Here is a 21944-nt window from a genome sequence, read left to right on the forward strand (position 1 = left end):
TTCTCAAAGAATTTGTGTACATGACCACAGTGATCTTCTTGTATGGTTTAAGCCATTTATTACATGACATGTTTTTCTCAGTTTAAAGCTGTTTGAATATTTACGAGTTTCCTCAAGGCCACTTATATCACTATACATTTGCATGACATATTCAGTGAAGCAAGCATTGCATGGTTATTTATATATTTTAAATGTAAAATACAAAGGAACTGATAAAAACAGTTAAAATTGTCACAATATATTTACAAAAAAAAATTGAAAAAACAAATATACAAACAAAACAACAGCAACAAACTATACCATAGTGATTGTGGAGAACTATTTTAAAAATCATTAATACAGCACAATAGGGGTCTATGTTAACCCACTATCATAATTGTATCTTCCTTGACCTCAATCTGTTTTCAGTATTTTTCAAAAGGTACCACAGATGCAAATAATTATTAACTGGGGCTTAAACAGCCTGTAAACTGTAGAAGCTATCTTTGGAAAACTGTACCATATGGTACATCAGCAGGCTAAATATACAGTGGCGTGATAAGTGATATGACTTTATGGTACCTCCCTTTTTGTGATTGTCTCCATAGAAATAGTGATCACTTAATCACTCTCCCATTTTGGCCTTTGAAGAGAGTTTATCATCCACACGAGAGCTCTTGATCCTCTGTTGGGGGGAAAAATTCACGATTTTTTTTTTTTTTTTTTTTTGGTTATGTAAACAGTCCATAACATAAATTCGATTTTAAAATAACTGGCTGGTAAATCACACAAGGCCTTTAGTCTTCATGCGCCATGAGAAACAAGTCATAAAGTAATAAAGACAGATAGCATTATTACCGTTCTGTCAGCTTTATTAACTAAAATTGGGAAACAGATTACTGAAAATGACAGACCATTTCTTTATTGCTAACTACATACTAACAGCTAAAACTAGCATAATGGTGAATGTAACTTTTTCTCACCTTTGTATATAGATAAAGACTTTAAATGTAATATATATTGTTAAACAAAGTAGCAGAATGCTAAAATGCTAACAGTAAACAAAAGTGGTACCTGTTTCTTAAGCGCTTGCATGGAGTGATACTCGATTTGCTCTCTCTTGATTCGGAGCCAATCCGGTTCATCAGGGATCATGAAGGCCAAAATCATCTTCACCATGATCAGGACGTGCTAGAGGACATAAACAAAATTCATTCATAAAGAGATTTGGTGCAAACAGCAGCCAGCTAATTCACTTCAGATAAATGCTAGCTTGCTTATGGAGCGTTCAAGTCCTTCTGGGAAGTTTGTATTTACAAGTTGCGAAGTCGTAATTATGACATCATGTGCTTTCAAATCACTTTGATCAGAGCAAGATGTTGATACATCTTTTTTGTCTTGCACCATCAGATGTGTTTTTGCTTTTATTCAATTTATGAAGGTGCTGTAAACTGAATATATATATAGATATTAGGGCTGTCAAACGATTAATCGCGATTAATCGCATACAAAATAAAAGTTTGAGTTTGCCTAATATATGTGGGTGTACTGTGTGTAATTATTATGCATATATAAATACAAACACATTCATGTATATATTTGAGAAATATTTACAAGTATATGTATTTATTTATATTTTTATATAATTTATATTATATATAAATAAAAATATTTTGTACATAAATAACATATTTCTCTTAAATATATACATTTATTTGTGTGTATTTATATATACATAATAATTACACAAAGTACACCCACATATATTAGGCAAACTCAAACTTTTATTTTGTATACGATTAATCGCGATTAATCGTTTGACAGCCCTAATATATATATATATATATATATATATATATATATAATATCATAATTGTACAATACTTTAGTATTATGTACATGCAACTTATAAAAAAATAATAGCAATTTAATTCATTTAAACACATTTACTGTCAACTATAGAAGCTGCATCCATATCTACCATGTTTTCTCACAGACACACCTCCAACTTAAAAAATCTGGGCTCAAAGTTTCTCACTCATAATTATGAGTTTGACTTTGCGTTTGCATCCATGTGCATTCCTCGATAGAAATTTTACATTCCCAGAACATTCTCAGAAAGTCCCCACTGGTAAGAACGTTGTCTAGTAACGTTCCCAGTACATTCAGAGACGGTCACGATGTGAAGTTCTTTTAAGGTTTGGGGGACGTTATTTGGTGGACCTTCAGGGAACATTCAGGACATTCTGGGAATGTTTAGGGGAGTATTACTATAGGACGTTCTGTTAATTTCCCAAATGTCCTCTGTAACATTCTTGTATGACCATAAAATAACCAAAATAGAATGTCCCCCTAAACTCATATCGGGAACATTATTAAATGACCAACAGAGGACCATGTGGGAACGTTCTGTTAACTTCCCAAATGTCCTCTTTGTAACGTTCTTTTTTGACCATAAAATAACCAAAATGGAATGTCCCCCTAAAGTCATATAAGGAACCTTGAACTGCAGCACTTTCATTACCAAAAGAGGACGTTTTAGGAACGTCCCGAATGTTCTGTAAAGGTTTGGAATTTTCATAACCTTTAGAGAACTTTTAGGGAACGTTGCACAAGTTCCTGAGAATGTCACCTTCTGCGTGGGTTTAACTTATAAATGTGTTCTTTCCAGCATGACTTGAACATACCCTTTGTCAAATTCATTTAAAGGTATAGTTCACCCAAAAATGAAAATTTGGTCACTTGTGTCATTCCAAACTAGAGCTGTCACAAAACTGGAATTTCCACTTCGATACGATACCTTGAAAAATATCGATATTCGATACTATTTTCGATACCACGGGGAAAACTGCCATAGGCTACCATCATACAGATAATGTATTCGTATTTACTTGGCAAGAGGGACATTTTGACATAATTTTGTATGTATTTGACCATTTAATCGCAACAGGCCATGAAAAAGAAGTCAATCTGGTTCTTGCGAGCTGTTTGAGTGGCTTTATGTGAGCGGCACTTATATAGATCAGAAGAGAAGAAAGAGCGAGAATGCGCAGCTGGTATCAGGGTATCGGTTTATCGATACTGCAGAAAAGGCGCATTGGAACCGTTTCAGATATTTCAGTATCGATACATATTGAAATATTGATATTTTTGACAACACTATTCCAAACCCGTATGTGGTACACAAAAAGCAAATTCTGACATTATCAACGAAATTTGAACATTTTTGTCCTTTTTGGAGCTTGAGGTCACTATTTTCATTTTTGGAGTAATTATTCCTTTGACTCTTTCCGAGGTTGTACCAAAATCTTCTCTAACCTCCACAATGACGGCAATGACTAGAACTTTGTTGGTGCTGAGGCCGGCTTCCTGTGTGAATTCCCTCACACGTGGGGACAGAAGCAACAGCCAGCAGTTAGACATGACCGAGATGAAGCTCAGCACCTCAAACGCCGGCTGTAAAACAAGACAAAGTTTTACACATGTTAGGAGTCGCAGTATCATTTAAAACATCCTCACATGAAGTACTGACTTCTGACCTGCCATACTCCCATGTTGGCCACAGGGGCAGAAAAGGGCTTGTTGAAGAGCTTGCAGAGCTTGTAGGCATCTGTGCGGATCTCTGTGAGGTTGTTGAGCAGTAACAGAGGGGCAGTGAGAGGATAGACGCAAGAGAAAAGACTCAAGTAGCCAAACTGAACAAGCAGCTCGATGTACTCCGCAAACAGCCCCTTAAGAGGAACAAGATTGAGAATTTAAGGAAAATACAATTCTTCATATTTGAGCTAATTTGATTGCTACTCACTGGGAAAGCTGGCAGGCTGCCCTGAGCCTGGAGACGGTCCACCTCTGGATCATCTTCCTTCAGGTTCCTGTCTCCAGATGTGAGGAAACGGTCCACCAGGAAAGGAACCACCACCTCAGTGAATTGATTCACTACTTGGGTCACGATCAGAAGAGAGGCCAGTCTCTGTGGATGAAATCAAGGGTACTGTGTTAAGAAGTGTTGTTAAGATCGTATGGAAGAGTAAGGAAATTCTCACCTTGCGCAGTAGAGGCATGTCCTCCTTGAAGAAGGCAATGTGGAATAGCACAGCAAAGTTATTGAAAAAGGTGAACTGAATGAGAGAGAGAGACAGATAAGGCAAATGGGACATTTTCATTTAGTCCTACAGAAAATTCTGGTCTGGACATACACAGCTCTCAGCATTTAAAATATGCTTGAGATCTTTGAGGTATAACATCTGCAATGATGTACAGACTTTTACATTTAAGAGAATGAAGGAGATAAGGACGGTATAGAGAACTATAGAACTCACCACGAGGACTTTGGTCGTATGATGATAGTCAAAAGATGATTCCTCCCTATGATTTTCTGAAACGAGAGAGAGTTACTTTTTTTCTATTTGCTAAAACTTAATTTTCTTATATTTTTGTATTATTGTATTTTAATACAAAGAATATTAAGTCACAGAAAATATTATGTCATCAGTATATCATATTTACATTATAATTTATAATATAATCATTTATTATGTATAACAATTATATATGTGTGCGTGTATATATATAATTCTTTTTTTTACATATTACTTTGGTGAAAATATATCAAAATATCAATATAGTCAAAATATCCCTATAATTTCTGAAAGAAGTGAGAATGTTTTGTTTTTTATTTCCTATAACATTTTTGTTTATTTTCTTATATATTTTTTATTAATTTATATTAATTCCAAGAATATTTACTCAAAGTCACAGAAAATATGACATCATCATTATATAATATTTATATTATAATTTATTATGAATAGCATAATATATGTTTATATATATATATATATATATATATATATATACACTATATATATGATTTTTACTATTTACTGAATATTTGTAAATAATACAAATATTGTATAAATTTAAATTTTTATATTTTTACATATTTGCTGTAAGTAAGATTTATATATGTACAGAATATATATATATATATATATATAATTTCTATTATTTGCAGAATATTTACTCAACAGTCACTGGTGTCCAATATTTTCTATAGTCTATTTATGATATACTATTGATAGCATATTTTAATATTTTGCTAAGTTATCCCTCTGCGTGAGGAAGATTCATTTAGATCCGCTCTGATGGATAGATCTGTTTAGATCCGCTCTGACGGACAATAAAAACTCCCTGAAATTTCCTAACTCTTCCATCTAGATAGCGAAATTCTCTGTTTTTACCCTTATATCTATTTCTTATGTGTTACATTATTATTATGTATTTGGTTCTTCTTTATGTAAAGCACTTTGAATTACCATTGTGTATGAAATGTGCTATACAAATAAAATTGCCTTGCCTTGCCTTAAATATGAAAATAAGATCTCATCAGTATAACACATTTATATTATAATTTATTTTATATAGATAAATGGATATAGATATACAACATGGTTTATTGGGATGATTGACAATTATTGAGTAGTTTTGTGTCTCTCAACATATATAATCCTGTTATTTTCCCTAATCCTGATTACCTGATTCTGTTAGCCGCAGGGCCACGTTACGATATATATTCCCCAGCACATTGGTGTAGACAATATGGGCTATAGAAGGGAGGTATAGCAAGATTGCTGTGAAGTATGATCCAGATCCTTTGTGCCAGTTTGAGACTAGACGCTCACAGAAATAGAAACCTGCCATCCCCATGACCACCAGACCCAAAAACACCCCGACCACGGGCACTGACACCAGACCCATCCTAAGCCTCCTCTTCCATTCGGGAAACAGCGGCTCCAGTCTGCCCGTGACCGGATTGGTGCCGAGTTCTCCATGGAAACCCGGTCGGGGCTCTTGGAATTGTTCGGCTAAATTGAAAGTGCCCCAGCGATAGGATAAAGACGCACTCCTCCTCTTCCACAGCTCCATGAATATTGTGGACCACAGCATGCTGAAGACTGCCTGCACCATGTAGGAGCTGACTGAAGGCTGGTCATCATCGTCCTTTGGTGGTGTCGACTCGCTGTCAGTTTTGTTTCCACTGGAGAAGTTGGCACTTGGGAGGAAAAAGGTGATGAAGAGGCCCAGAATGGCTGGAGGAAACAACGACAAAGTGTAGAAGTCCAAAAAGCTAAAATAATAGGCTATAGTGCCACCAAAATAAGAATGGATGGAGTCTGTAGAGAGAAAGAATGAATTATTAGTGTTACAATAATAAAGTTATTTTCATTTTGAATTAAAATACAATATTAAGTTAACTCCAACCAAAGCTTAACAAAAGTTAATCTGGCTTTGCACCATAACAGTGTATGTAAATACAAGCAAATATTACACATACTAAAATACCTAAAATATGAAAAGTTATAATATATTATTATTACTTCATTTTTATATTTGCATTTTCATTAGTATGTATAAAATTATATAATACATTTATGAGCTTTAGTCAAATGACTTCATTTTATTAGTGTCACCATGATGCCCATTAAAATGGATTAAATGGTCCTGAACAAAAGATAATTGTGTTTAATTTAAATGCTGGATGGGTAGAAAAAGAATGCATAATAAATGTCTAATTATTTATGTCATGTGAATGTCTGTTTGTACCTAAAGGCTGCCCCCACAGACTCTTCTGAGAGTACCACTGCTTTCCCAGAGCTGTCAGAAGCTTCTGCTCATGTAGGGGAGTGACGTTTCGGATCACACCTGCTTTCTCCAGCTTCTGTACTGCAGCACAGAGAAAGAGAGGGATGGATGGATGGACGGATGGACGGACAGACGGATAGATAGAATGGATGAAGGGGGCATAGCATTGTGAATCTAAGCTGCATGCAGTGACTAAGCAGTTCAGAGAGAGAGGAGAGTGCAGCCTATTGGCTACTCATGGAACTGCATGCTATGAATAGAAAACTAGCATACTGTTTACTACTATACACTGTATAATGTATGCTGTTTTATAAAAGTAAAGTATGTGAAACAATACAGTCCGATCAAATAACAGTCAGATTTTTGGCAGTCCGAGTCAATCACAGGCTGCAGAAATCAGGCTCCGAAATTGCATACTTCCCTACTATTCAGTAGGCGAAAAACAGAATGTGACAAAAGAAGTATGTCAGAATTCACAGTACTCATAAAAGAGTATGCACAAAGTACCCAGATGACCTACTACTTACGGCGAGATTCTTAAGTGTGCATATGATGGACACTTTACTATTCCATGAGGTCATGGGAAATGATTTGTAAATGGCGGTGAAGCGACGCAACTGACGCTGGTAGGTCACATGATAATGACAAAATGGCGAATGTAGTACGTCTGGACTACATTCATACTACACACATTCATACTTTATAGAACATACTTTTTTAGTGCTCGCCAAGTACTTGATACAGTTTTCTTCAGTGATTCTGCTTGTTAACAGCAGGTGTTCATCACTAATGCACAATCATCACTTAATTAATTGTTTAATTATCTCATTAACTTTAACTCTGCTTCAGTGTTATTTTAACACTATTTAGAGAGGGACCATATGTACTCTGAGCAGAGTTAATTTAACTCTGGAGATTTTGCTGTGCACATACTCACAGATGCTCTCTCTGGCTTTCAACTTCCCTTTGGCTGTTGGGACTCCTGGGATACGCTGGTCCTCCATGGCTCTCATGGAATCCATTTGATATTTGATGATGTACTGCCTCTCTGCCAGCGTCAGGAACTTCTGCATGTCATCTGCAGAAAGAGTAAAATAACAACGAATCTTTGGTAATAACATTAGCCAGATGCTAAAGTTTACATGCTAACACAGATACTGTAAAATGTTACCAAAACAAAATAGTTAGAAAGTATTCAGCACACTGAAGAACGTACTTTTAGTGCATAGTAGAAATATGCATTTATTCTGTACTGTGTCCTCACCCATGTTGCAAAAGTTGTCGCTGTCATCAAAGGAGAAGGCCGTCATGTTTCCATCATGGTAGGTTTTGCAGAGGCCAAGATCTTCAGTCACTCTAAGAAGGGTACATCGAGGAGCTGCCACAACTATCATGTCCCCTTTCATGTCCTCTCCGGGGTGAACTAACAGTTGAGCACCTAAACAACAAGAAAAAAGGTTAGTGAGTTTTAAAAGTTTTTATTTTTGTATTATAAAAGGAATAATCGACGGAGGGCCGTTGAAATATTAGAAACTAGTGTTGTTGTCAGGTTTTTTTGTCCTTAGAACACTTGTGTTTAGGACTCATTTCTCATCCCAAAACGTCATTTTAGAGCTTGTAGTGGAGGTTCAAACCATTGTTATTGGAGAGAGATTGATTGATTGAGTCTGTGTCTCTCAACATTGCTCGGCATCAGCGTCTGAGTTTAGCTGCTTCCAAAACAGTGATGTTACTACCTCGATACTGAGAAATATCATGTAGTTTTGCTACACTTTTTTTGCATCACTTTTTAAGGACTACAATAAATGGCTGGTAGGGACTACAACAATCTTCTTCCTGTTGAAGAGTTGTTGTAGTAGAGTGTTGTTACCATGCCGTCATTTTACGCCGGACTGCTTCACAAACGAGGGTCAATTCAATGCTGGATTTGCATAAAAGATTAACATGACGGCACATGCTAGTCGATGAGTTGAATCAACTCCACAGCAACTATATAAATTTATCCACTAACCGTTCAGAAACATCCAGTTGCATTCTAAAAGTTCTTCCTGAATCTCTCCATCAGTGTCGACTCCGGTTTGAACAATGTAAGGCTGAACACCGTTACTGACAACCGTCATTTTGGCTGCGTGAGATTCTCCAGCTTTGTTGTTGTTGAGTATCCGAAGCATGAGCTGTTAAAGCTCCACCCTCTTCTGGAAAGCGGCTGGGAGCAGCAGCTCATTTGCATTTAAAGGGACATAAACAAAAATGGCGTGTTTTTGCTCACACCCAAATAGGGGCAAATTTGACAAGCTATAATAAATGATCTGTGGGGTATTTTGAGCTGAAACTTCACAGACACATTCTGGGGACACCAGAGACTTATATTATTTATTGTAAAAGGGGCATTATGGGTCCCCTTTAAGGCACAGGGCAGCGCTGACAACAGGTTTCTGTGCGTGTGAAATTGTGAATATGAAAAAGTGTTCTCACCTCCAGTCTTCACAGGTGCAGATATCATGGACATGATCCACTGTTTGGTGATGGGCTGGACGCTCTCAGCCAGCTGGATCAGAACCAAAGGCTCTATGTGGCTGGAGATGCAACAGGGACAACTGACCCGGGACCAGGAGCTGGGCCCTGTCACTTTAGTCAGGGATGAAGATCCCTCTTGTGATTCCTTCTGGGACGTCATGGTGTCCCTGTGGAACTGTAACCCATGAGAGAGTATATCTGTTTTTCTTTTCCTTTTAGAAGTATCTTACTGTGTTTTTCATTTTAATGTATATAATAGTCAGCATTTTCCATGAGTTGAGTACAAAAAAAGGGCCTGAAACTTTAATATTATGATTAATTATTATAATAATATTATTAAAACTATATAAGCTAAAATATTATTAAATATTATAAAAATAAGATATTTATTTATTATTTATATATTAACAATATATTATATTTTAATATACAAAAATACATTTATTTTATTTAAAATTTATTAAATTAAAAAGAAAATCAATACTGGGTCATAAAAATACTTAAATTTTTTTTTTTTTTTTTTTTTACAAATAAAGTGCATATTGATAAAAAATCTGAAAAATTATGACATAGTTGTGTGACTTTTAGATATAGTTGAAAAAGTCAAGACCTCTGAGGACAAAATCAGAATTTTAAAGGAGGTATACCGACATTTGCACAAGCTACTTTTCATGTAAGGTCAATTTTATATCATTTTATGGTTAATAAAACATTTCCAATAGTTTTCATAACAACAACAACAACAAAACCCCATCTTGATCCATTCGTGGAAAGTGGCTATAAAGAGCGTCTATAAAGATTAAACAATTTTTACAACTGATTAAAGTCGAAACTATATAGGCTATAAATATAACAGGCAAATAAACAGGTATATGGAAATAATACATACATCTACAGTTCATTCAAATCACTTGCAGTAAATGCAAACACGTGAGAGTGAGCTAGCAGATATCTAGCTTCCTGAAAGCCTAGACAACAGACAAGCTTAAACAAAACAAAACATCTTTTTACAATGTCCACAAACATCATGTATTAAGCTACGTAAGAGTGCTCCAGGTAGGTTACTAGAGAGAAAAGTAGCATTACTTAAGGACTCAATGCACCAAGTGCTGTCAAATAAGGTCACATCCTCCATTTACAGCCTTTGTTTACAATGCCAAAATGACAAAAAAGTTGTATGTTCAACTCAGATGAGAGTGAAACTAAAAAATAAACAGGAAGAAAGCAAGTTACAGAGCGAGAGAGGGTATGTCACAGAGGCATAGATGGAAAGAAAACGGTTCTGCAGGCTACCTGTCAATGGCAGGACCTTCTCTCGGAGCGCTTGTGAGTGTTGTTGATGTTCACACCCCCTCCAATGTGATGTCTGAAACAAACTGAAGTGTGAAAACTCACATACTGACTGTACAAAATACTTCAAGGATGTGTTGTTAACCACACTCACCCAGTTCAGAGCCAGTCCAATCGCTGGTTTACTAGGAGAGAACAGGAATGCAGCTGAACGTTTCTCCTCCCAGCCTTCAGGGTGTGGAGGAACATTTTCATTTTTTTCTGATGGTGAATGCGCTTCTGTTGTCTGTGCACATCTGGGTCCTATTGCCTGCCATGTTTGTTTTTGAAAATAGCATGTGGCTAGTCTGTAGAATACTTTAAAATTACAGTATATGTCATATGATGGAAAATATAACCAATATGGGCAATGCACAGTGTATTATTTAGGAGCATTTGCAGTGAACTACAAGGGGTAATTTATTTTTCTAATTTCTAATACATTATACAATTATTATTATTATTATAACTTATAAATATATTTGCACACAATATATTTTTTTCATATATTATAAACATTATAATTCACTATCTATGTAGCAAACTATAATTAATTTGTGGTAATTTTCTATTTTACTTTCAGCCTTTTTTTAGCATTTTATAAATATTATAAAATTAATGAATTAAAAAATATTTTATTATATATATTGACACTATATATATATATATATATATATATATATATATATATATATATATATATATATATATATATATATATATATATATATATAATATTTATATATTATAATTCACTATGTAAAAAAAACTAAAATTAATTTGTGGTCTTTTTCTATTTAATTTTAGTTCAATTTTTCAGTCATTTAGTTTATTTTATTTTTCGTATTTTACAAGTACAATTAATATTATAAAATTTATTAATTTATCTGATAATTTAAATGTTTTAATAATAAATAAAAAAAATGTTATTTTTTAATTTTATTATCCAAAATGTATATTATACTTCATAAATATATTATTATAATAGATAAATATATTTGTACACTATAAATATATTTTATAATATATATTATATAAATTAAGAATTATAAAAAATATATTCACTATGTAACAAAAAATTAATTTATGGTCATTTTTTATTTAATTTTAGTTAAAGGAACACTCCACTTTTTTTGAAAATAGGCTAATTTTCCAACTCCCCTACAGTTAAACAGTTGAGTTTTACCGTTTTCGAATCCATTCAGCCGATCTCCGGTTCTGGCGGTACCACTTTTAGCATAGCTTAGCATAGTTCATTGAATCTGATTAGACCGATTAGATATTACGCAGCGTCTCTCACAAACGTCTCCATGGTTGCAAGGCACGTTCCCTGTGCAAGCAGGGGCTCACGGACGCTGTGTAATATCATTGCACTGCTGCAGCCATGGAACGGCAGCAAAGTTCCTTGATTATTACCCCTTGAATGAGAGTATAGTTCCTAGCCATATCAGCCTAGAAAATCACAACTTTTTATTTTCTGTCGGTCTTAGTACACGATGTAACTACAGAAGAGTCAAGTTTTAAATAGGAAAAATATCAAAACTCTTTGGTCATTTTTAAGCGCGATGCTAACGGTCTAATCAGATTCAATGAACTATGCTAAGCTATGCTAAAAGTGGTACCGCCAGACCCGGAGATCGGCTGAATGGATTCGAAAACGGTAAAACTCAACTGTTTAATTCTAGGGGAGTTGGAAAATGAGCCTATTTTCAAAAAAAAGTGGAGTGTTCCTTTAATTTTTTCAGCCACATTTTATTTTATTTATTTTTGTTTGTTTTAGTATTTTACAAATGCAATTAATAAATTAATAAATTTAATAAAACATATAATTTAAATGTTTTTATAATAAATAATACTATATTATTTTATAATCTATATAGCCTATATATATACACAATGTATAAATATAATTAACACATTTTAACAAAAATTTAACTAATTTGTCATTTTCTATTTAATTTTATTTTTCATTAACACTAGACAATAGCACTTTTTCTGCAGAGCTGCTTTATAGTTGAATTTAACATAATTGATCAACTTTACAGTTATTAAACTGGACTAAAGCAGTACTGAACTGACTTCTGCTGAACAATGACACTTGTCTTTTCAGAGCTGCTTTATGGCAGAACTGAATTCTGTTTGCATCATTGTTCATTATTTTCCTTTTTATTATACTCTGCTTTGAAACTATCTGTATTGTATAAAGCGCTATATAAATAAAAGTGACTGCCTTGACTATCTTTAATTCACTTACTTTTCAATACAATGACACAGTAGTGACATGGCATTTACATATTTTGTACTCTATAAATGATATTGCTATCCTGGAAATGTGCTCACTCATTTAGAAGCTTGAAGGATCAGGCAGTTTCCATTGTTATTTCACAACTGAAACCACTGAATGGGTGGAGACATAAAGGTGGAAGAACAGGATTTTTGGCTTTGTAAATACATTCATGCAAATGATCAGAAAAGCAAACAGTTGGCAACTCTATCTGTACATATAGTTATTCAAAATGAATGAACAAAGCTGGGCATGTGACACTGACTGAAGACTGGAGTAATGATGCTGAAAATTCAGCGTTGTTATCACAGGAATAAACTAATGCATTCAAATACAAAACATGTTTTTTACATTGTAAAAATATTTCATAATATTACTGTTTTTACTATATTTTTGTTCAAATAAATGTTGACCATGTGATGTCGCCACAACACAAGGAGAGCACAGACAGTAAAAGAAAGAGCATAGCCTATCGTGTTTTTGTGTCGGTTATGGCAAAAACAGAATAAAAATATCAGAATCGCTTTGAAAACAGAAGACAATGTTAAAATTTGTTTTTGGGTTTTTGCTCATTAGAAGCAGGACTTGCCTAATGCCGACATCTTATTAGACGTGACGTCATCGCGTCAAAAAAAATATATGTACGCCGACTTCAGAGGTCAAATGTCCCACTTTGAGTGGCGTTCCGGACGTTATTTCCTAGACGGAGGTAGGAAAATCAAATTTCCCAATTTTTTTTTTTTACAATTTTTTCTTCTCCCAGTTCACCGGTTATTTACTTACATGTATTTCGGGAGAAACTGATGAATTCACGTGCTGTAAATCCGACTGACAGGATCCTCTGAACTGCGGCGCAGGCTAAGATGGCGGCGCCCATCTGATCAAGATCATTTATAAAGGTTTTTAAACGACAAAACACACTCATTTACATATATTTGAAAATCTGAATATCAGTAGTTGATGACATGGCGAGCAAGTTTGTGAATATTTTGAATAAAAGAGGAAAAAACGAAATAAATCGACACATCTGTCATAGTGTTTTTATGGCTGCGCTGTGTGAAGTGACAAGCATGATGCGTCACCATGGAAACAATAACGGTCGGTAACCCTCTGGTGCTCTTCACCTGTCGATCAAAAATGGCCATTTTTTTTTTCAGTGAAATTAATGTTTTTAGTAATATTTTAGTTCAATAATGTTTATTTAATATTTTGTATTTTTAACGGATTTCATGGTACTAAATTATATTTACGCTATAGTTATAATCCATTTATTGACTTTTTGAGCATAGACTGGAAAATGAAATTTCCAATTTAAACTGTCATAAATTTTGAATACACCACAGACTTTTTGATCTCTTTTTAAAGATGACACTTGGCAAATTATTGCTGAAGTGAAAAAGTTTTAAAAAGTTGACTTAGAAGTTACAGAATTTTATGTTGATTGTTATGAAAAATGCACAAAAATACTATTTTTATATGAAATATACATTTTAAAAAACATGTTTTACTCTAAAACTAAAAGAAAATCAATGCCATAAATCTAAACAAGTTGTGTTCCAAATTTGAGCTTGATATCTTAAAAAATTAGCTTTCAGTAAGATTTTGTTTAGCCGGAGTACCAAAACTTTTCACTAAATGAAATTTGTCTCCCATTCATTTCCAATGTGGTCATTTTTGACCATGAGGAGCAAAAGTATGACTTTTTTTTCAGGACCATTTAACCTTTTCAAATCATGTCCATAATTTTGTGTTTGTGTGTGTGTGTGTGTTCAAATAGCAAGTGCCAATACCTTTACCAAGTTTCGTACCATTTTGATGAGGTAAAAAAAAAAAAAAAAAGTCTAAAAAAACAAAACATAAAATGACCAAAGAGCACCAGAGGGTTAAAAACACTCACTCTGGGGGGTCAGTTAGAATATTTTAAACTTGCGCATAAAAGGGTTCAAAAACATAACAAATCTTACCAACTTCAAACTTAAATGGTAGTGTACATATACATATAACACATTTAGTCAGGATATTACATTGAAAATAACTTTAGCATTGTTTTTTGTGCATGTTTTCCTCTTCTAAAAAAAATCGAATGGCTAATAAAAAACAATCCAAGTAAAAACACCACAATATTTTCTCAGAAATATACATAAGTTTATTTACAAATACATTTGCATTTGCATAGAAATTTAAAAATCCAAAATAAAAATACATAGTAGTAAACAGATTTATTAGAGGCATCTGTAGCTAAAAATTTTTGTCTGAATTAAAAGCTCCCATAGTGATTACAAGTAAACAGATAAATATACATCTCTGTTGACTTGCTTCAACTGAAAGCATTCTCCTCTGACATGGAATCTGTCCATGTAAGCTCAGGAGGGCGTCACAGTTACAAAATAAATCAAAATTCATTACAATGTCAATTTGCATTTTATTAGTTTCGTTGTGCCATTCAATCACGGTATGAAGTAAAAAACCCTATTCAAACGTCCTTCCATGACTTTGGCTGAAACGTTCAACCAATTATGCACTCTAATTGGTTAGGAAGGAACAGAAAGGTAGGGAAGGCACATCGGGATCATTTTCCTTAAATATATCATTATATATTATATATATATATATATATATATATATATATATATATATATATATATATATATATATATATATATATATTTATTTAATCTTTCTCTCTCTCTCTCTCTCTCTCTCTATTTTATATATATATATATATATATAAAATAGAGAGAGAGAGAAAGATTAAATATATATATATATATATATATATATATATATATATTCAAGAACAAACCAGGATACGGTGGCCTCTTACAAAGAAATTAGGAAATTGATGAATGTACCACCACTGAAACCTTAATTACGCTCAAAATGACTGCATGAAGATGAGTTAAATGTGGCAACAGCTTTTTTTCTGGGAATTTCCCAGAATTCCAACATCATTAAACAGTGTCAAGACAAAGGCAGGGGTTAAAACGAGCAGGGAAACAATACAAAAGTGTTCAAAATCTGCCGTATGAACGGATAAGAGATCAGCCGAGGATGTTCTCGCTCTCCTGACGCCTGGTCAGATGCAACGGATCGTCACACCAGATGGAATGGTTGCGCCGGCTAGATCTACAACGACGACAGAGGATTTCTATAGACCCTCCACCCTATGACAGGCAACCCTCACCGACAGGAGAGGCTCGTGCACCCCACTTCATGCCCTCACCACCAGTTCAAAGTGCGTAATCGTCCCCGTGTGTTAGTCAGGAGAACCAAAAGCCAGCTTCAATCCTCAATAACTTAATATCTCACTGGATATGTAACATATTACTCGAGGAGCAGCTTGTGGCGTCCTCCGGATCACGATATTAGTAAGTCAATTAGCAAAAAAACACCTCAAAGTGAGTGAGACGTGACAGAAAAGCAAGATCACCAGAGCCTACAGGGTTAAAATGAGCAGCATGAAACGTCATAACGAGGGCGGAACAAAGTTTTGACAGACAGCGATGATCTGTAAGCGGTTGCAACATCAACACTGAGAAGAATTAAAGCGTCTGAGACTTTCCTGAGATTTCCTTAATGGCAATGTTTCACGTGGCCACCTTAAGGACCTTCTTCTGCTAGCCTTCAGCGTCTTAACACTACAACTATGAATTAATTTCCACTCGCACCTTCACATACCGTCCCACACTTACCAGGCTCTGTCTATACCTCTCCTAACATTACATGGATGGGCAAAAACTGAGTTTGATATTGTGGTGCCTCTAATAAAAGACATTTACAGATTTCATCCAACGCTTGATTCGTCAGTACATTCATACACAGTATATAAATATTTATATAGCTTGACATTCTGTGATTCTTTATGTTTCAGGCACTCCCCCTTCTCAGAAAACTGATGATGATGAAGAACCTAAGACTATAGCTGGTAGCAGCAGCAGGGTAAGACACTGTATCTGACATGGTGACAGAAGGAGAATGCAGAAGGGAGAGGCTTATGGGAGTTTGTTGGGGGCATTTTGATTTGGTCATTGTGGCTAAAATGTGATCTTCTAAAACGTCTGCTCTGGGATGACTGTGTTGAAGGGGTGGTCCCAGAATGTGGTTGTGATTCCGAAACCTGGAGAAAAATTCAGAACAAGGAGATAAAACGGATCAAAAAGCAGGTCAAATGTAAACATTAAAATCAAATTAAATATATTTTAATATTAAATGTTATATATTAAATATTATACAATAAATATTTATATTTAATATTAAGTCTTTCCTTGCCAACAACTTAAAAAAAAAAAATTATATACTCTTTCAGAAGATGCGTAATAGCGCCTCCTACCGTATAATGGTAAAAAAAAAGCCAAAAAATTAATTGGCGGGAAAGAGTTAATCTATTTAAATATTGAATGCCACAGCCCTGAGGAACCTTTTTTGACAAATAACCTGAATGGCTTACTTGAATTCTTATAGATCTTTGAGGAAATATTATTGTAATTTAATATTACAATAATATTTCCTCAAAGATATATAAGAATCAATATAATATGCAAATTATACATAATGTTTTTATGTATATATAAACTATTATTTATATTACTATATATACCTTGTTCACAATATAAATATATATATGTTCTGTTATTTTTTTTATATTAATTGCCATTAAAGTGGAATTACTGAACCTAAATTATATTATATATATATTTTTTTTTTTTTTAATATATTATATATAATTAATTATTATTATTTGTATTTTTTTTGTGGGTGCAAAAAAAAAAATCTAAATATTGAGAAAATTGCCTTTTAAGTCCTTAGCAATGCATATCCACTCACAAAAATACATTTTTTATATATTTTCAGTAGGAAATGTACAAAATATCTAGATAATTTATATTACTACATATACCTTGTTAACAATATATGTACTGTAGACTACATATATATTTTTATATATATATATATATATATATATATATATATATATATATATATATATATATATATATATATATATATATATATATATATATATATATATATATATATATATATATATATATATATACACACACACACACAAAATGCAAAGTGATACATTTTGTTTTATTTTAAAAGTGAGTAATTTCAGTGAGACTAGCATTATAACAAAATGTAGAAATATTGTTGTTTCAAGCAGGTTTTCAAACACTCTCCTCATCTTCCACTAGATGGCCAATCAGTTATTAAACTCAAGCCATTGGTTGATCCAAAGTTTTGATGTAAGGACTGGTTGGGACATTTATACTTTTTAGGGATTTGCCCAAATTGATTATTTATAGTTGACTCTGTCAGTAAAACTTGGATGGTAGAAAGTATTAAAGTAATAAAGAAAAATAATAATAATAGTAGTAAATAGTAAAAAAAAAAAAAAAAGTCCATGACTCTTTTCTGTATATAAGGGTCATAGTAAATTACTATTATTATTATTAAAAATGTAAACTTTTGAACATTTTATTCACTTTAACTGATCTTAACCTGCATAAAAAACAGCCATTTTATTCACTATTTTTGTAGAGATGCCTGGTGTCTCAAAATATCTTTTCCTCACCTGCTCTCTGATGTTCAAAGTGGTGTTTGACGTGGTACGCTTTCAGCCCATACAAGTAAGAGCCTTTCCGTGGTGAGCCGTAGTGCAGGTAGTAGTGGATCATGTCGTAGACCACATATCCACACAGACCCCCAACAAACAGGGAGGTTCCCAAACCCTCAGACATCAGCTGCATGAGTATCAGGTAAAACGCGCCAACGACGATGGCAGCCAGACTCGGAGGAAACACCAGACGGGAGCCGTCGAACGGAGACTGAGGGGTAAGAAAAGAAAGTTTGGTTGGTTTAATCAATAGCCTCTTTCACACATACAGTCTTTACTGCTAAATTTTCAATAATAGACCATATGCGAACAGGACCTTTTCAAAAATAAAAACCAGTAAATTGGTTATGGCAAGTTATAACATTACTAGTAAATTACCAGGCTTGTGTGTGAACAAAGAATGAAGATTACCGTTATGAGCATGTATGAAGTCAGAAGTCAGGTGATGTAAGAAGTCTGCTTTGGCCAATCATAAAGTTCTTATGGAAAGACGTGATTATTCCATGCTGTTTACAGTAAGCTCTGCTGCTTTTTAATAGTTTTTCTATGCAAATATGCACTAGATGGACATCTTTGACCGTTGCTCAATGTCTAGCAGCTCGAGACCCTGCCTTCTTTTCTATTCATCAGCGCTGCGGCTCTGCAGTTGGATACCATTATGTGTGTCATGTTTTTAAGAGCAATAACACATTCTGTGTGACTCAGAAGTAAAAAAAATGATGTCAAATTGAACAGAAGTGAAACTAAAGCGCTTCTCCTCATGCGCGAAAACAGGGCGAATGAAGTCATTTCCGATAACTGACATCACAGAATCTACCAGTATTTTGGTGCTGATGTGTGAATTGTTTCTTAATGATAAAAATCCATATTTATGTAAACAAACAGCATATTAGTGTATTTACGAGTAGAGTCATTCTGATAATTTTACGGTAATTTACTGGGATTGCTGTGTGAAAGGAACTAATGATGCCAATTCATCTACTCGATGTATTTTTTAAGTGAATCTCAGGTATAGAATAAAAATCACACACCTTGTGGTGCTGACCGTGCAACAGGAAGTGCAGCGTGATGAGGTAATAATTGTGGGCGGGTGGGCGCATGTGGAAGACGAAGCGATGGATGCAGTATTCGATGAAAGACCACAGAAACATGCCAAGCATGAAGATGAATGGAAAGCTGTACTTGTGCACCAGAATGGAGTAGTCTAAAAATGATAAATAAAAGTATAAAACATACATATACACATTAGGACATTTTTGGCAAAATAACAATCCTAATTTTGATAATTCAAAGTGTTGCATATATAAATATCATTATTGTCAACTAAAACTAAACTGTTAAAAATCATGGTTACACTTAATTTCAATAGTCCACTTTAACCAACTGTCAAAACACACTTTCCACACACCCGATGTGATAAACAGTCTTGTCCTCTCTTGTGCCAATAGCGCGTAGCAGTACCAGCTCAGATAAATAACCAAAGGCATCCACACAATTGGCACCATGTACCTGCAAACACACACAGAAACGCTCAAGTATCTGTTAATTAACGGGCACACACATCGCGTAGCACAAAACTGCTACTAATGTACAATGTTTAGCTTGACTAAGCAAAAAAATCCTGTATTTTGATCTCTCTTACCATGAAGTCTTTGTGTTGGCCTCGAAAAAGTCATTCCCGAACAGTCTGATTGGTCTGTCCACTGGCTGATGGACCCATGTGTCATATTTCTCTCCGAGGTATCCGACCTGCCAGGCCAGTGGCTTCCGCCAGTCCACCAGATCCTGTATGGACCATGAAATAAATCCAATTATTATTTCAATTGATAACAGTGTTATTTTGGTATTATTTATATACAGTTATAGTATGGTGCATGTAATTTCACCAAGTACAACATGGTTGTTGATCCTTGAACAACATTCCAATCAACCAATCAGATTTGAGGGACAAATTTTCAGTTTGTCAAGTTTAGGTATACAACCAGAGTTAAGTGCTTCTACATCAGTGTTATTCATCTATAATTTCCCTCCGATTTTATAACTTATGGGTCAGGTTAGGTTTAGGTGTAGTGATATGGTTAGGAGGACTACATTTTCAAACAGGAATAAAGTAACTTAGGGATGACGCATTTTTGTAGGCAAAACCCGGAATCGAGTTAGCATTTTAGGACTTCCGGTTCCAACGCCATAAAGTCTATGGGTTTTTTTAATGGGTTTTTGCTAAATCGCCTGAAATAAGTTCTGTGGTTAACAAAGCCTCTAAATATTTTCGCGTTTTGATCTATGACATAAAACACACCAGTTATAACCCACTTGTGATTTTTTTAACTTTTACTGTGTCTTAAAAATGGCGGTTGCTAATAAGTTGCTAAAAGGGACTACTTCCTTTGGCGGGCACTTTAGACGTCATCATTAAAAAGCATTTCTCATGAAAAAGTGGATAAGTATTCATACACAGCACAGATCATAATCAGTGAGCAGGTTTTTAAATAAAGTTGTTTTCTAAATAAAGTTTGAGGAAGTTTGGTGGTGACGACGTTGATCCGCGACCATGGTGTGCTGTAGTTCGTTTATAGCCTACTGTTAGCCTTTTATATCTGACAACTTTATTTAGGCTTCAAAATCTATAAATGTTGTGTTAACTAAAGATTATCTTGATAGACAAAATGTGTAAGTGTCATAACCCTTTGTTAAACACAGAGCTTATTTTCTGCGATTTTCCAAAAGTCTATGGGAAAAATGAATAGGCTTTCAACCGAGGGAACCCGTGCGCTGCTAACTTCCGGGTTGGCCTACAAAAACACGTCATCCCTGAGGTACTCTATGGTGTTCCAGGATCAACAAATTACTTACTTGGCAAAATAATATTTTATATTAGCTTTTATTTTTTAAATTTATTTCAGTAATTTTTATGTGCTTTTGTAATTTTTCTTAGTTTTTTTATGTTTCTATTTAGCTTTAATTTATTTTTCAGTATATTATATTATATTATATTATATTATATTATATTATATATTATATTATATTATATTATATTATATTATATTATATTATATTATATATTATATTATATTATATTATATTATATTATATTATATTATTTTATTTTATTTTATATTATATTATATTTATATATATATATATATATATATATATATATATATATATATATATATATATATATATGTATATATATGTGTGTGTGTGTGTGTGTGTATATATATATATTTATTATATATATATATATATATATAAACCTAATATTTATATGATTATATTTCAGCTTTTAATTACCAAAAGACATAAATCATTTAGATAACAATAAACTGATTGATGGTAATTTAGATTTTGGTATTAACTGGTTTGTCAAAGTGACAGAAATGAGAATATCATCAAAATTAACAAATTTTAACTGATTTGATTATAATAATATGTGTAAAACTTTAATGTATTATTAATAATAATAATAATTGTTTTTTCAAGTCAAAATTAACTTCATACTGACACCCTTGTGTAAGTTAACTAGCATAGCAATGACTAACTGCACTTTATTATTATTCTGTAAGGAGTCCT

At 33.6% G+C, this 21944-nt stretch overlaps 2 protein-coding genes across 5 annotated transcripts in view; both read right to left on the reverse strand.

Moving 5' to 3' along the window:
* Nucleotides 1-67: 67 nt before the first annotated feature.
* ano10b (anoctamin 10b) lies at nucleotides 68-10649 on the reverse strand. 3 transcript variants are annotated; one of them, XM_067379040.1, is made up of 14 exons: nucleotides 10583-10649; nucleotides 10432-10504; nucleotides 9097-9305; nucleotides 7886-8059; nucleotides 7559-7699; nucleotides 6583-6702; nucleotides 5514-6152; nucleotides 4299-4354; nucleotides 4023-4097; nucleotides 3785-3949; nucleotides 3519-3710; nucleotides 3298-3435; nucleotides 1054-1170; nucleotides 69-664 (listed from the first exon to the last, which is right to left on the reverse strand). In XM_067379040.1, the coding sequence occupies exons 3-14, from the start codon at nucleotides 9296-9298 to the stop codon at nucleotides 605-607; spliced, it is 2079 nt and encodes a 692-aa protein (XP_067235141.1). In that variant the 5' UTR covers nucleotides 9299-9305; nucleotides 10432-10504; nucleotides 10583-10649; the 3' UTR covers nucleotides 69-604. The 3 variants fall into 3 exon arrangements, with proteins under 3 accessions (XP_067235142.1, XP_067235141.1, XP_067235140.1); XM_067379039.1 differs by having other exon boundaries at nucleotides 70-664; nucleotides 9097-9313; XM_067379041.1 differs by lacking the exons at nucleotides 9097-9305; nucleotides 10432-10504; nucleotides 10583-10649 and adding an exon at nucleotides 8633-8896 and having other exon boundaries at nucleotides 68-664.
* Nucleotides 10650-15489: 4840 nt separating this feature from the next.
* The window catches only part of fa2h (fatty acid 2-hydroxylase), a 35613-nt gene continuing 29158 nt past the window's right edge, over nucleotides 15490-21944 (reverse strand). The window contains exons 3-7 of one of the 2 annotated variants that reach the window (XM_067378994.1): nucleotides 20014-20156; nucleotides 19780-19880; nucleotides 19403-19575; nucleotides 18330-18582; nucleotides 15490-16868 (exon numbers count right to left, since the gene is read on the reverse strand). In XM_067378994.1, the coding sequence (XP_067235095.1) occupies nucleotides 16801-16868; nucleotides 18330-18582; nucleotides 19403-19575; nucleotides 19780-19880; nucleotides 20014-20156 (738 nt within the window). In that variant the 3' untranslated portion in view covers nucleotides 15490-16800. The remainder of the gene's footprint in view (nucleotides 16869-18329; nucleotides 18583-19402; nucleotides 19576-19779; nucleotides 19881-20013; nucleotides 20157-21944) is intronic. The other variant, XM_067378993.1, reaches the window with a different exon arrangement.

Source organism: Chanodichthys erythropterus, chromosome 24 (genome assembly GCF_024489055.1).
Source record: "Chanodichthys erythropterus isolate Z2021 chromosome 24, ASM2448905v1, whole genome shotgun sequence".
Lineage (NCBI taxonomy): Eukaryota > Metazoa > Chordata > Actinopteri > Cypriniformes > Xenocyprididae > Chanodichthys > Chanodichthys erythropterus.

Excerpts from the sequence above, each read along its gene's own strand:
- ano10b (XM_067379040.1), bottom strand. The coding sequence starts at position 9,298 with ATGACGTCCCAGAAGGAATCACAAGAGGGATCTTCATCCCTGACTAAA. Across the intron at positions 4,355-5,513 it reads CCTGCGGCTAACAGAATCAG|AAAATCATAGGGAGGAATCA; the intron begins GTAATCAGGATT and ends CTCTCGTTTCAG. Across the intron at positions 4,098-4,298 it reads ATACGACCAAAGTCCTCGTG|TTCACCTTTTTCAATAACTT; the intron begins GTGAGTTCTATA and ends TCTCTCATTCAG.